The sequence below is a fragment of the Perognathus longimembris genome, chromosome 3 (assembly GCF_023159225.1).
Source record: "Perognathus longimembris pacificus isolate PPM17 chromosome 3, ASM2315922v1, whole genome shotgun sequence".
In the NCBI taxonomy this organism is placed as follows: Eukaryota; Metazoa; Chordata; class Mammalia; order Rodentia; family Heteromyidae; genus Perognathus; species Perognathus longimembris.
In genome coordinates this window covers 39,930,319-39,946,021 of record NC_063163.1, presented here as the reverse complement: position 1 = coordinate 39,946,021, position 15,703 = coordinate 39,930,319, and the positions used below count along the sequence as shown (strand labels likewise).

General features: G+C 33.3%; 1 protein-coding gene across 6 annotated transcripts in view; it reads left to right on the top strand.

Annotated features, from left to right (window-relative positions):
- The window catches only part of Tsc22d1 (TSC22 domain family member 1), a 99,685-nt gene that overhangs the window by 17,546 nt on the left and 66,436 nt on the right, over nt 1-15,703 (top strand). For 3 of the 6 annotated variants that reach the window (XM_048341326.1, XM_048341330.1, XM_048341331.1), the window contains exons 3-4: nt 9,104-9,213; nt 10,309-12,973. The exons of 1 other annotated variant lie outside the window; for it this stretch is intronic. In XM_048341326.1, the coding sequence (XP_048197283.1) occupies nt 9,104-9,213; nt 10,309-10,679 (481 nt within the window). In that variant the 3' untranslated portion in view covers nt 10,680-12,973. Of the gene's footprint in view, nt 1-9,103; nt 9,214-10,308; nt 12,974-15,703 lie in introns of those variants that run through there. 2 more of the 6 variants (XM_048341328.1, XM_048341329.1) reach the window with 2 other exon arrangements.

The following is a 15,703-nucleotide window of genomic DNA, read 5'->3' as shown; positions in this document are numbered from 1 at the left end:
AGCAGTCTGGAGGCTGAGACAATACTGTATAAAAATGACATTGGTATATTATTTCAAGGAAGTATGAATATAAATAGTAAGTTTCAGTCAGTTGTCACTGACTCTCACCTATAATCCTAGCTACTCAGGAAGTTGAGAGCTGAGAATTGCAGTTCAAAGCCAGCTTGGGCAGACAAGTCTTTGAGTCTATTTTCTCCAATTAGCTAGCAAAAAGCTCAAAGTGGAGGTGTAGCTCAGCTGGTAGGTAGAGCACCAGTCATGAGTGAAAAGCTGAATGAGAGCTTGGGGGAAAAATAATTCCAGTAATGTTAGTTAATGAGGTATGGGCAAGTATAAGGAAACCGTTGATTCTCCCTCTGCTGTGATATTTATGCATAGTTAAATCACTTTACTGAATTCCTAGTACGTTTCTCCTCACCTCATGGGAAAACAGGGAATTGTAAGATAGCTGTAAGATTTGTAAGATAGCTGTAGTTAATGTTATAAAAGAGCTGTACTTTGGGTGGGAATATGGCCTAGTGGTAAAATGCTCGCCTCATATACATGAAGCCCTGGGTTCAATTCCTCAGCACCACATATACAGAAAAAGCCAGAAGTGGTACTGTGGCTCAAGTGGCAGAGTGCTAGCCTTGAGCAAAAAGAAGCCAGGGACAGTGCTCAGGCTAAGCCCCAGGACTGGCAAAACAAAACAAACAAACAAAAAACCCACAAAACAAAACAAGAGCTGTACTTGTATATGTAGATGGTACAAAGAATATTATTAGTTATAGTAAATAGTAAGATTAGAAGTACCTTGTAGATACTAAGATTTTAAGTATTTATTTAATGGGAAGGAGGAGCCCTCAAGTTCAGCTCAGGCTATCCTTGAATTCACAGTGCTCTTGCCTCAGCCTTCTGAGGAGCTGGGATTACAAGCATGTAGTATTACATCGAGGTCTAGATGTGAAGTAATTATTGATCATGATTTTTATTTTTAGTTACTGATGAATAAATGACATACAGGTATTTACTCTTCACAAGGATTTTATAGACAGATTTTGCTGTAGATACTTGTGACTAATAGAGATTGCTTCAAGTTTCCACCCCCTCCCCAGTCCTGGGGCTTGAACTCAGGGCCTAAATGCTATCCCTTAGCCTCTTTGTGCTCAAGGCTAGCACTCTACCAACTTGAGCCCTACTTTCATTCTTTTCTGAGTAGTTTATTGGAGATAAGAGTCTCATGGACTTTACTGCCCAGGCTGGCTCTGAGCAGCAATCCTTAGATCCATCAGATCTGCAGCCTCCTGAGTAGCTAGGATTATAGGCGTGAGCACCTAGCTTTTATTTTATTTATTTTTTTAATTTACTATTCTGAGAAAGGTGACTTAATATAAAAAATACTTTAAATGTTTTTGCAAAGGAAACTGATTCCTCTCATATTTTTAGTTTTTAAAGAAGCAAACTGGGTAGTTATCTGGTTATATCTTGTAAAAATTAGTTGTATTGACAATTATACACATTGGGTATTTTTTGGAGGCTTATTTGTTTAAAAAACTTTATAAAGATGGTATTCAGTGAAACTTAAGTAGTAAATATGTTTTTTAAGATTGACTTATTTCCAGGTGAACTGTTTTTGCCTGGTTTTCCTGTGTGTTTTTTCCCTTTGAATGCAAGCACTAAAACAATATAGTTAACAAATTGTTGGCTTTGCTTACAGTGTTGATCACGGTACATGGATCAGCAACTGTCTCTGTTTTACTTTCCTTTTTAAAAAAGACTTTGTACTATCATTATCTTAATTTCTTTTAGAGTCAAGTTGATGGAATTTACTGTAGAATCTGAGATTGATGGATTTAACTGATTCCCAAGCTGTACTTTGTCTTTGTTATGTGTTTTCTTCCATGTCTATCCACCAGTCATCAGAGGTGATGGTCATCAATGCATTTATAGAATTGATTATATTTTATTAGGAAATTTTAAGCCAGTTTTGAGGGTCCAGGCAGGAAGGGTAGATCTAGAATGAGTAGATGGAAATAAGATTTTAAAATTGGATACCTTACTAGTTATCTGCCTCCTTCCCGGAGTCCTGTAATAAGTTAGGATGAGGTACTGCATTCATTTAATACTGCTTGACGGTGTATAATATTTAAATTGGTAACCAACTTAGTGCCTTTCCTTGTAAGTATATGAACTTACTGACCAAGTTGATAGAGCATTTGAGGATGTTATAAGAGGGAGATGGTTCAAAATATTATCCTAGCTACTCAGCAGGCTGAGATCTGATGATTGTGGTTCAAAGCCAGACCAGGCAAGAAAGTCTGTGAGACTCTTTATCTCCAATAAACTACAAAAAGGCTGGAAGTGGAGCTGTGGCTCAGGTGGTAGAGTGCTAGCCTTTAGCCTTTAGCAAAAGAAGCTTAGGGACAGAGCCCAAGCCCTGGGTTCCAAGCCCTAGAACTGACACACACGCGAAGACATTATTATAGGTAAAATACTATGAAGTTTAAGTTACTTGGTCACATTTAATAACCCATATAGTTAAAACTTTCAAATTTATTGCTAAAGACTATAGTTTAAATTTGGAGAATTTGCTTAAATAGAACCCAATTTGAGAAGACTGTAGACAGTTTTATGATATGAACATTTTACTGAGATTAGTAGCCTTCAGTTGGTCTCAGTGAGGTTTAACCATAAGATATCCATACTTGCATTAAGCTTAATAGAGTTAGATTACATGAAAACACTTACGGAACTTCATTTTAATTAATTGAATCTAATAGACATTTTTTATGCTTCAGATCTTTTAAGTTTGAGGTGTTACAGTTTATATTCACATTACTGGAACAAAAATGTCCAGTTTATATAAATGTTTTAATATTTGATTGAAAAATAGGATTTGTCTATTTCTTGCTCATTATCATGGAAGATAAAATTAGTTGTTGGTTTTGTTTTTTTTTGGACAGGGTCTCTGTAGCCCAAGGTGGTCCTAAACTCATAGTCTTTCTGCCTTTGCCTTCTGAGTGCTGGAATTACAGTGCTGGCTTTTAAAGATAGTCACATTAAGTATTCTTTCCTTAGAAGTCCTCACAGGAGAATTGCTTTTATTCATTATCATTAATCCCCACCCCCACAACTCATTTGTAAGTATATCTATTGAAAGAAGCAATTGGAATTTTAAAATTTGTGGTAATGTGGTAAAGAAGATCTATCTTAAGAGATAGAGAGTAGCTTTATTTATGACTGAATAGTAATTCAGTATGTCTTGTTTTCATGTTTTATAGTTTCCACTTTTCACTAAGAAATGGATAAAAGCTGCAAAAAACTAGTGGTTTTATAGATTGCATGTCTAGATAATGTACTTGATATGTTTTTGGCAGGCTAAACTTGCTAATTCTTGAAATACAATCAAGAAAAAAGAGACTTTCAACTGAGTTAAACAGACTAAGGCCCATTTTGGTTGTTTTATTTAGAATTTATTATTTTTCTGGTTGTATGGATTCTTAGTGGATTTAAATCTAAAGAAGCTTGTTAGAACTGATCCCATATGTAAAAACAAAAGCTTTTAATAATAAGTGAATACTTTGGCTTAAAAAAACCAAGCTGTCCTATATTTAAGTTTATAAGCAGGGACTGAAATATTAGTATCAGTAGTCTGAGATAGAGGTGCAAATGAAAAGAAATACAAAGGGAGTAGAAGATCCTTAAAGGAGGGTACAAGAGAAAGAACAGATTTGGTGATAGATGATTGGTAATTGTTGAACAGTTGGTATAGTCCACCATCAGGGGGCACTATGCCTCCTTGGCTACATCTGTAAATCTGGATAAATAATGACCTATGCTAGTGCAAGCAATTGTTGTTTAGTCTAGAAAGTTTTTTTTTAAATACTATTCTAGGTTTTTCCCCCTGATATTGTAATGATGTATTTATTTCAGAAATACTTATTGACGCCTCTGTGAACTTAATACTTAAGGGCACTATTTAGGTCTACTAGGTGAAACTAGTATTCTGAAAGAAGTATCATAAGATGTTTGTGTGTCTTCCCAATTATCTAAATCAAACTATGTTGTTATGGACATTGTATATAGACAAGCTTTTAATTTCAAGCTAGTTGGTTGAAACAAACTGTAAATTAATGAACATAGACTATAATACCATTGAGTTTAATGAGCATTATCCTTGACATCAGACCTAATATCTAACTTTTCTTCTACTTCTTCATTTTATGAGCTTTTTAAACTTTCTAAGCCCAGTTATTACATATTATTACATTACATGGGGGTAGTAGCTACTTTTGTACTATTTGGGTTATTAAAGACAACGAGATATATACTAGCTGTGCTTTTGGTAACTTTATATGCTAGTTCCTACTATTGTGCCAGATAAGTAGCTTCTTTCCTAAAGATATCTAATCTTTATAGAAAAAGACTTGCTAGTTTTTTCAGTTCTCATAAGAATAGTAAATATCTACTCACCATTAAAAGAGAACTCATCATATACAGAGGGAGACTTCAGGAATTCTTGTGCTGAATTCCATATTCTGCTAGAATTTTATTATGTTGGACTGAGAAGTGTTTGAAATTGTTAAATTCATAGTAAAAGCTGTGTGTGTGTGTGTGTGTGTGTGTGTGTGTGTGTGTGTGATTCAACTTGGGGCCTTGGGGCCTTGAGTGTTTGACTCGTTGCTCAGGCTCGCCTGGGCTGCTGTCCTCCTACTTGTGCTTCCTCATATCTCTGGTAGTGACAGACCGGCATGTACTGCTCCCCCAAGCCATTGTGCTTCCACTGTAGCTGAGATAACCAGTGTGTATCACTGTGGCTCAGCCATTGGTTGAGATGAGTCTGTTAAACTTTTATGCCTGGGCTGCCCTAGAGCTGTGATTCCCTAATCTGTCTCCCAAGTAGCTTGAATTAAAGGCTCTAGCCACGGTGCCCAGCTTTGCCCCTTCTTCTTAATAGAGGTGAAGAATACTTAAATACACTGTCATGTAGCAGTTTGTTAGTATTAAAAAAATAGAACCATTACCCAAATCAAATGATGTACAAACTTTTTTAATCCTAAAGAGTGTTTTAGATGGGCATAATTCCTGAAGACCATCTGTTCTATTCTCAACCCCATATGGGACTGAAAACTACCTCCTTAGAATGAATGGATTAATCAGTTAAGATAATGAGTCATTATCTTTTTTTTCTTAAGTTGTGAAGATTCATTGAACTGGATTTTTAAATTTAGTATAAAATTTCAAAACTCATGATTTTATGTTAGTTAGTTCTAGAAAATAGAAAAAAAAAGTTCTAGAACCCAGGAATTTTGCCGCAATTGTCATTCCTCCTCTCTCTCCTTCTTTCTCTTGATCAAGTGGTAGACTGCACACTAAGATATATTATTGTCAGGTTTTCTTGAGGTATATCTTTATATGAAGAAGATATAATTTGTCTTGCTAAGCAAAGAATGTGAGTTGACACTTTCAGATACTTCAGTAAACTGAGATTTGTTGTCAGTTTTACTGATATTCAGTGCAATGTAAATTAAATTCTAGTTTTAACATTAGTTATGTCAAATCATATTTGTAGATAGTTTGGTGGTACTCATCTTTTTCCTTTTACAGTTTTTTTTTAAATCCATTTTCTTCTTGGCAACATTTTCCTCTCCAGAAATGGGTTATGACAATCAAAACTTTATTCCAAAATGTCTGAAAAGTAGAAAGAGCTCCAAACATTTGAATAGTCACCAGGATTAAAATGTTCAGGATTTAAATGTAGGATATTATGTGGGACATTTTAAGCCTTTTGGGTTTGTAGCCTTATCATTTAGAAATAACTCGTTGATGAATAGATGACAACATAGGCTTTCTTAATTTCTGTTATTTTGATGATGTGGGCCCTAAAGTTTGGGATGCCAATTCTCTGAGCCTAGTGAATGCAACTGTCAGAGTGTTTTGTTTTGTTTTGCTATCTCAGACTCAAATACTACACAATCGACAGGATTTGTTTTAGGTAGATGTACTTTATTTTTTCTTTTTGGCAATATCGATGCTTAAACTCTGGGCTTTGCATTTGTTGCTCTACCACTTGAACTACATTCTTTCTTAGTTATATTTCAAATAATATGTATCCTGGGGCTAGTTTGTGCTTTAGTCTTCTGTATACTCCTTCCATTTATCTGGGACGACAGGTGTTCTCCACCACAGCACTCGAGAATATAGACAACTCAAGATCCTAAACTTAAAACATATAGTAGAGAGCTGCTAGATCTCTATTAATTTGTGCGGATACATTTTTATGATTGTGTATTATCTTTTTTCTTCTATAGTACAGTGAATTAACTGCTCTAAAAATATATTGTATTCTGGATGGTTTTTTTTTTTTTTTGCCTATTTACTTACACCTTATTCGCTGGAGCATGAAGACAGATTTGGGTTAGAGACCTTTTGTTTGCCTTTTTAAACATTTTGCTACTTGAGAGGAGTAATTTAAATCCAGTTACATTTTTGAATAATACTGTTTCCAAAAGTATTAGAAGATACATTTATAACTCTTGGGACATTCTGCATGTTGGGCTTTCCCATCTCATTATAACTTCTCTTTTTTTGAAACTTCTTTTTCATGTTTGAGTGTATCTTCATAATACTGTGTAGTCTCTTAAGTTAGCTTTTACCCTATTTTTCCTGAAGCCTGTCTCATTTGACCTTAGATTACTAGTTTAGTTTTTTTTATCTTCTCCAGAGTCAATGTTATATCTTGGCTAATTAATTCTAAAAAGAACCTGTGCTTGTTTTGTTTAGAGGAGGGGATATGACCATTCACTTATTGAAGTTGAAAAATTTGAAGCTGAGTGTTCTGGCAAAATTCTTGTTTGCTTTCTTACACTATTAAATATCTGAAAAAGAGTATTAGGGCATCTATAGTAGGCTTTGTGATTTGGTTAAAAGTTTTTAAAACTTGAATTTTCTTCTGACCAACTTAAAAATTAATCATAGAACTGATACCCTAAAAAAGAGAGAGATCCTTGAATGTAATACTTTTGATAAGGGTTTTGTATCCTGTAGTTTTGGGAAGTTGAACCTTCTCATGTCTACTTAGATCCTCACTACTTGTCAAACTTTTGCTTTACTCTTATTTCCTGATTAAGCTTCATATGCCAACCACAATTCTTGGGGCTGGTGATACAAAGACTCTCCTTTTATTAAAAATGTTGTTTCCATTTTATGGCCAACTTGGACTGTTGGACACTGATGAGAAATTTGTGAGAGATTCCCTTTCATTTGTAGAAATGCCTTTGAGCCAGTAAGAATGAGTGATAATAGAAGAATTACTCAGAATATATGTAATACAAATTATGTGTATATATTTACATATATTGTCTCATTCCTTCTGATTTGAATATAATGATCTTCAGTAACAATCATTAAAAGTTTTTGTAATTATATTACATAGTAAAGTGACTGATTTTTTTTTTTTCAGTGTACTGGTAGATCAATAGATCTGTAACACCCATTTGATTGGGGTTTTATTGTGGAATTGTTGATATTTTGTTAGCTTTGGTGTGAAATTTCTTTCTAACTGGTTGAAATGTTAGCCCTTTAGTAGAGTACTTAAACTCTTAAAACATTACATAGAGGAGTGCTGTTTATTAAAACAGAATTAGGCAAAGTCTTGCTGTATAATTTTTATTAGTCTCTATTAATGATATTCTCACAAACATAGCTCTTTCTTCTTTGAATAATGACCTTATTTTGAAAGTACTGTAAATGTTTCTATATAAGTGGTATGTGATCAAATCCAGAGTCTTCATAAATTAATAACTTGTAACAAAGGAAAGCCAGCTCTCTTGAAATATTCCACAATAATTTTTATTTAGCTGAATCTTTTTATCATTCCTGGCTATGAGTATGTGGAAATATTGATGCTTTGGTCAGAATAATAAACATTACATTTTGAAAGTAATTTGACTTGGGAGAAGTTTACCATGGATCTATTTCTCTCTTATTTTACTTTCCCTGTAACTTTACTTAAAAACAGGTCAAATTTGTTTAAATATAAGGTGACTATATTTTTATTATGCATTTTGTAGAATATGATAAATCAAAGGTTAGGAGCTATACAATTTTAATCTACTGAAGGAGAAATTGTAAATTGAGCCTAATATTAGTCTGAGCAAGATATGATTTCTTGGAATTTGCTTTTCATTTTCAAGCTTAAAAAGAAAATTGTGTATTTTTCTATTTCAAAATAGACATTTTCCTCTATTTACCATTGATTAATATTTGAGAATTAAAGGAAAATTTGAAAATTTGTCGAATCTTGTTTAATTTTTAACTGTTTAGATCACTGCAATTAAGTTTTATTTAGATTTAGTGAATTTAAAATTCTGAAGTAACTCCTATGATTTATGTTTAAACATTACAATCTATGAAAAGAAACGGTTTGTCAGGAAAATTGGTTAGAAAAGTCTAGAGGTGTTGGCTTCATAATTCTTACAGCATTTTTGTAGTGCCTATTTGCATCATATAGGTATAACGAAAATGTATATGAGAGCTCTGCTATACAAAATTTTATTCCTTTTCATTTACTGAAAAGAGTCACCCCATAAGAACTTAGCTATAGAATACTTTGTTAATCTGAGGGTTTTTTTTTAAAGTTTTGAAATAACATTTCTTGAAATATTCGAATCTTTTTTCTAATTTGTTCTTTCCTCTTTTTATTCCTCATCTACCTCCTCATAGCAGCAATGCTACTGTACAATACTTATTTTAAAACATGGATCTAAAGGAAGATTTTTTCAAAACTCAAAAGATTTTAGAACTTAAAGTTGAAAAGTTTCAAGTGGAAAAAATAGCTGCTGCTTTGGCTCATGAAATATTTCTTCAGTTATTTATTTGATACCTTCTGATTAGACAGCAATTTACCTCCTTGACTTCTTTCAGATATTCTTTTTTATTTTCTTTACTTTTGGCAATATACATTGGATGGTTAAATTCACAGGTTATCTTTTCTTAGGCCAAACTGTTTTCATTTGTACAGAATTGGGTATGCTCTTAGCAAAAGGGTTAGTTCACTCTTCGTCTTTTAAGAGATGAGTGTAAATAAATATTATTAGATAATGGAATAACTATTCCTTTTCAGCTTTGGGTATAATAAAAATCTGGCTGCCAGAGCCAGTGCCAAAGCACTAACTTTGATTGGTTGCTACCTTCTTAGAGAACAAGAGAGCACAATCCTCGTTCCACTAACAGGTAAGGAAACCTTGTGATAACTAGTTGGTGTGAAAGGGAGATTACTTGGTAGCATTTTTCATAATTTTTTCCAAAATGCGACATGCCCCAGAAAAATAGGACACTGTAACAGAGCAAGGACACACAGCACCTGTAAATTTAGAATAAGATCTGAACTTTTCTAGGGACATATCACTCTGTGCCATTAAGTATAATTCATCCATTCTCCTGAGGCAACACTTAAAAAAATATATCCTGCGTTCCCAGTAACTTTAAATATGTATCTGCCTCTCTTATTCTCCTTTCAACTTTTCCTTGATCAGATACTATGTGCTTTGAACTTCTTCTCTGTTTACCTATTCCTATAATAAAGCTAACTATTTTCCAGTATCTTTACCATCATCTATAGTTTTGTATATCTTACTGCTTTAATTTTTACATTGTAGCCATTATTGATTATTCCTGGTCCATCTTGACCCAAAACAAAATGATCATGCATTTAAAGAAAGATTTTGAATCTAAATTACCTATGTCCACTATTCTGCCCTTCAGTTGCTTAAATAATAAGCATTTTTCAGTGACAGTAGTTACAGCTTTGACAAAATGCAAGTTTAGCCTTGTATTTCTGTAATATTGGCTTTTAGAGAGGTTAATGCTTTAAATTGTTGAAGACTTGAAAACTGGTAAATTTAGCTTCTTAGACATTGCCAAAGTTTAGTAGCATTCCTGTAAATATGCTTGGTTATTCTGTTTCTGTTTTTCCAATCCATCGTCTTCTCTTTAACAGAAGAATGAACTGGGATTCCCCCCTGTCCCTTTAAGACAATTAGTTCTTATTTCTAGTCATAATTTAGTTTTTGCTTCTATCTTCCATTTGAAGTTGAGTGGTTTGTCACAGAGTATGTTACGGCTTAGACCAATGCAGGTCCCTTCTTAATAGCTCCTGAGGAATTAATCATTTGTGGTAACAGACTTCAAAAATTCAAATTAAGAAGGCACTTAAGGAAGTATGCCCAAAGATAGTTCCTTTTTGTCCTAAGGATAAGTCATTACAAACTCTAATGACCAGAGAATGTGATTTCTTAATAAGAATTTTTTTTTTAAATCTATATTCAGCTCTCTATTTCAGTGCTTCTCTCCTACCAGAGGTGCAAGGAGTGATCCTAGAACCACAGATACAGCCAAGACTACGGAGAGCTTTTGACGTCAGGGGTCCACTTTCTCCACTGAACCCTTGGAGACAGAATATCCAGCTTCTGGAGAGAGTGGGAAAGGATAATAAACAAGTGGGTGCTTTCCATTATTTACTTGGGTTTATTTCTAGATTGGAGTGTCCTTGCATTGCCCATTTTAACCTATTGGTAAACTCCTTGGGTTCTTATATGAACCAGGTGGGGCTACAATCTGTTTGTTTTTCTGAGTGCCAACTAGTGCCCATTCAAAAAAAGAAACGTAAAATTTATTTAATTTTCTCTCCAGATAATTAAAGCAGTGGATGATTTGGGGCACATAATTTATTGAATGCCTATCTAGTCTACATAAATTTACAAAAGGGAATGTTTACCCATTTTGACCTTTATGGTAATATTGGACTTCCAAGTGCCCTTTTATAGTCCAGTAATTTAAAAGTTTCTATATTTCATCTTTGGGCAAGCTGGATATCTGAAGTCTCTTAATTTATACAGTTCAGATGTCCATATGTTATCCTACCCTGCTAGTGAGAACTTTTTGGTCGTTTTCCTACCTTAAATGTTAGGCCTTCACATTAGTCTGTTGTGGTTTTACTGTCAAATCTAGGCTTCATTCTTTATTAAAATAAATATGAGTGTAAGTTTCAGGATATAATATTCCTGAAAGTTGTATACACTCAAAAGTGGTTTTCTAGTCCCTATTTGTGACAAAAGAACCTTTTGCTAGACTTTTCCAATGGCATTAAGATGGTTTTCTCTTAGTTTCATTGATGCCAAGGGTAGGATTTGATTCTAGGAAGTTCTTATCATCTACAGTGGGTAGAATGTGAACTTGGTGCCTTTGGCAAGTTTTCATTTTTCCTTGGTGGATTCCTTCTGTGACTCCAGGTATCTTGATAATGGGAGACCGGTTTATTTGTTCTCTAATTGCCCAGATTTCTTTCAACTGGTAAAACATCATACTTCTTCAGCAAAAGGAATTCTTCTAGCAGAGCCTTCATGGATGATATCTGTCACACATGCCAGCATCTGCAGTTTGGAAGGCAGTGGTGAATGGATCCATGCAATATGTCTAGAAGACACAAGGATGAGCGAGCCACCTGATATTGTTATTTATAAACTTCTAAGATTTACTCTGGTTTACGCTTGGTCTGAAAATGGAAAGGCTCAGATAATGAAACAATTTTTTCAGATTGGAGTTTTATATGGCCATGAAATATTCCTTTCTATTCAGAAGACTGAAATAGAGGAAGCTTAAGAGACTTCTTTCTTTTAAGCAGTTCTCTGTATCTATTAAAAAAAAAAAGATTGGTTGGGATTGAAAATTAACTCTTATAAAAGTAGGCAAACTTTTTTTCTTTTGAAGTATAGAAAACCCAAAAAAACTTGATAAAACATTTTTTGTTACCCGATGCTACAGGAGACTAGTAAAGGGTGAACTTCTTAGTTACTCCAGAGTTACTGCAACATAGTCTTTAGTTCATCTTTTGCTGGTCCTGAGCCTTAATATTACATTTTGAGATCAAAAGCTTTATCTGTCCTCTAAAAGAAATACGTTTTAAACATTGAGATATTATTTTTGTATTGAAGGCATACTAAATACTGTTATATCACAGTAGTGTACAGGGCTAAGCCAAGTTTATAGTATTAGAATAAGCCTATAGGTGTAAGTATTGGGAAATAGGCAAACTATCACTTTCTCAATAGAACTAGTTATCAAAATGTTAATTTTTCTTTGATTTCAGGTAACTGGTCAGTCAAAAACTATTAAAGAAAAATTTAAAAATCACCTGATGTTGCCAGTTTTGTTTTATTTTGGAAATAATGGAAGCAACTTAAATATTTTAGAAATTTGAAAGGTTTTAAAAGCCACATTTACTAAAATATAACCTGGCCTTTAGTCATTCTTGGCTGTAAGAACTGTTTTCTCCTCATTAATTATAAATACATTTTCATAATATAGTACTAAAAGTAAGCTTTAAAAAATCAATTTGAACTAAAAATGTCCCCAGAGAGCTCTGAATTCCCACAAATGATTACAGCTTTTATTTTTGACTGGTTTTTGCTACATGTTAATAAGACAGTTTATAAACACATATATTGGGGGGGAAAAAACTACCTAACACTTTAAAAAGAATTCAGGAAACAAAGTAAGTTTTGATTAGAAAGTAAATTAGTTGATCTTTTGAATCACAGTACAATGTTTTATGGCCTGTGAGATTATTAATTTTTTTATTTAGCTTTGAAGATGAAAGTAATTTAATCTCTTAATCTCATGCTTTAATTAAACCTTAGCTCTGTTCCTTAAAGTGTGCAAAGAAATGTAAGTGCATTTCTATTTAGCTCATACCACTACTACAAGCTATTTAAAAGTGAACCTTTTTGTATATTGATGTGAATGGATTTGTTTGAATTTTTATTTTGATGCATTTTCCTTTCAGATTTTTAAAAAGTAATTTCGTGTTACAATACACAGTCATATTTTTCAGTGTTTATGAATATTAATATAAGCTATTTTTCCTAGAATGATAATTGTATAATATTTGTATTATGTGATCATTTGAAAACTAATAAATATTTTCTCCATGAAAAAATGCACTTACTGATAAATGACTTATTTCTGTTTCAGGAGTAGAAAGTGAAAACTACAAAAGTACTTTTTAGTGTATTTTATTTTTATGTGTCGTTCTCAAGTATATCTGAATATATAATCTCTTCTGTATACTATACTTTTTTGAGAAAAAAATCTGTAATCATTAAAACTTCAGAGTCAATATTGTGAAAACCAGGAGTGAAATTTGGTCAAAAATTTTAAGGCTAGAATGATCAAATATATCTCCTTACAAAATAATATACACAGTTTTTCTACTAAAAAAAGGAAGAACAAAACCCCAGAAATAATGACTGAATGAAAAGTACACAGTACATGAGAGTTGTTAGGAACAGGTAAGACACATTTTGTATTTAGTTTTTCTTGAACATTATTAGCCCTACAGAAGGAGAAATCATGAATTCAATCTTTTCTAACCTAATGGAGACAACATACAAGTCACTTTTGTTTTAGTGATTATTGTCTTTACATCCATGTAAATTTAATGGAAGCCACTAGAACAATTTACCCTTTCTATGCAGGATCTGCAAGTGGATTTTCTGTTGGATTTGAAGACAAGTTACATAAGAAATGGACTTTAAAACATTAAACATTATGATGGGGTCCTAAACAGATAAAATTGAATTAGTAATCCATAATCTGGATTACAGTGACATAATTTGGCTCCCCTACCTAAGGAATTACACTTTGAAACAAATGAAAATTACCAAAGAAAATATAATTTGAAAATGCTGCTATATTGGGGGAAAGAGGAAGGAAGCCAAAATTCTTGGCTTTGTTAATCTGGTAAGTGGAAAAGAGTTAAAAGATTCTGGAGACAAAGTTCTTTATTTTTAGAATCATAGTCATTAAATAGTTTACATAATATATTTCAGAGTAAGGATATACTTTATATGAATACTATATATGTAATGTGTTTGTTTGTGTATCTAGATATACACATACACATGTAGATATATTTGACTATATATATGTGTATGGGGGTATATCTAAATACATAATCATAGGCATACACATATAAAAGCCTTTCCTCTGTGTGTATAAAAGGTCAGGAAAAGGGGATGGATGGCAAAGTACCCTGCATCACTGAAATTTATCAGAAGTATTGCAAAGATAATGGTGAAACGAAAGTTTAAAAAAAATAATTTTTCTGTCATAGGCTTTTCTCTACACTTTCAATAGCCTTCAAAATAAAATACTACAGAATGTTGAGTTTGACTTACCATTGTATCTTCAAGGTCATAAAAAGAAGCTTATGGTTTCACCATCATTAGATAAAGTAATATCAAAATCTGATTTTCAACCTTTATTTAAGGATACAGATTGATTTTTTACTTTTTGGTGGGAGGAGTTGTGGGGTTTTTGTGGGTTTTTTTTTTCTTTTTTTCCTTTTTGTAGCTTCTTTTTAGAAACAGCCACAAGCAAGATGGCTACTCAATTTTTTTTTTCTTTTCAGTTGTGAGGCTTGAACGCTGTCCCTGAGTTTTCCTACTCAAGGCTGGTGCTCTACCACTTTGAGCCTCAGCTGCACTTCTGGTTTTTCTGGTGGTTAATTGAAGATGAGTCTCATGGACTTTCCTGAAACCTAGCTGGCTTTGAACCGTAATCCTCAGATCTCAGCCTCCTGTAGCTAGGATTACAGGCATGAGTCACCAGTGCCTGGCTGCACGGATCTTATTTTCCTTTGCTGTGTGGCAACGACTGGACATTGTGTCAGTGTTTAGCTGTCCTAGCCAAGTTAATCATTTCATTCTAAAATATGAACAATGGATGTTTCAAAAAAGAGTACATGAGAACTTTGGAATTTTCCCCCCACTATATAAGTTCATGTAAGGTAATTAGGTTACTGCAGTGAAAATGTTAGGAAACTTTGAAGTTTGCATCGGAATTTTCAGGAATTATGATCAAAAGGATCTCTGCTCAAGAGGTAAGGTATGAAATAGGTAGGAAAATGTTCAAAATAATGTTCCCTGTAATATCTGGTGACAAAATAAACTACAACAGATATCCTTATGTTTTTGGAAAGATGTAAGAGATGGAACTTCCAAAGTTTCAAAGGAAAAGTTTAAACAGAAATGGATAAACAGAAAATTTATTTTTATAGGATTTTGAAGTGGATTTAGAAACATGTCCATGGACATTGTACTTGGTGTGAAGCCTTTGATATTACAAGGCATCTATATGCCTTTGTTCTTTTAATGCTTATAAGCCATATTTAATTTGCTGGGGTTTTGTTTTGTCTTTTGAAACAGGGTTTCCCCTGTGTTGCCCTGGCTGATCTCAAACTTGTGATCCTCTTGTGTCACTCTCCTTAGTAGCTGGAATTACAGGTGTGCATCACTACACTTAGCCTTTACTATTTCTGGATTTCTGAACTATATAAAAATACTGTCTTTTGCATGGAAAGTTGAATACTTGTGATTTTTTTGGGCTGTGTCTGCCTTTTTATTAAATGATACCTTGGACTTAGCAAACAACAAATCTTTATTTTGGTTAAAGAAAATTAAGATTAATTTTATAAAATATTAGAGTAATTTGTGGGTTCTTCCCAAATTTAAGAAATAATATTTATTGTGGATGGTGCTGATTGCTTATGTCTGTAATCCTAAGTGACAGACAAATCTTGGAGACTCTTCCCTTCAATAACAATCAAAAAAACAAATGGAAATGTGGCTCAGGTGGTAGAACACCAGCTCTGAATGAAAAAAGG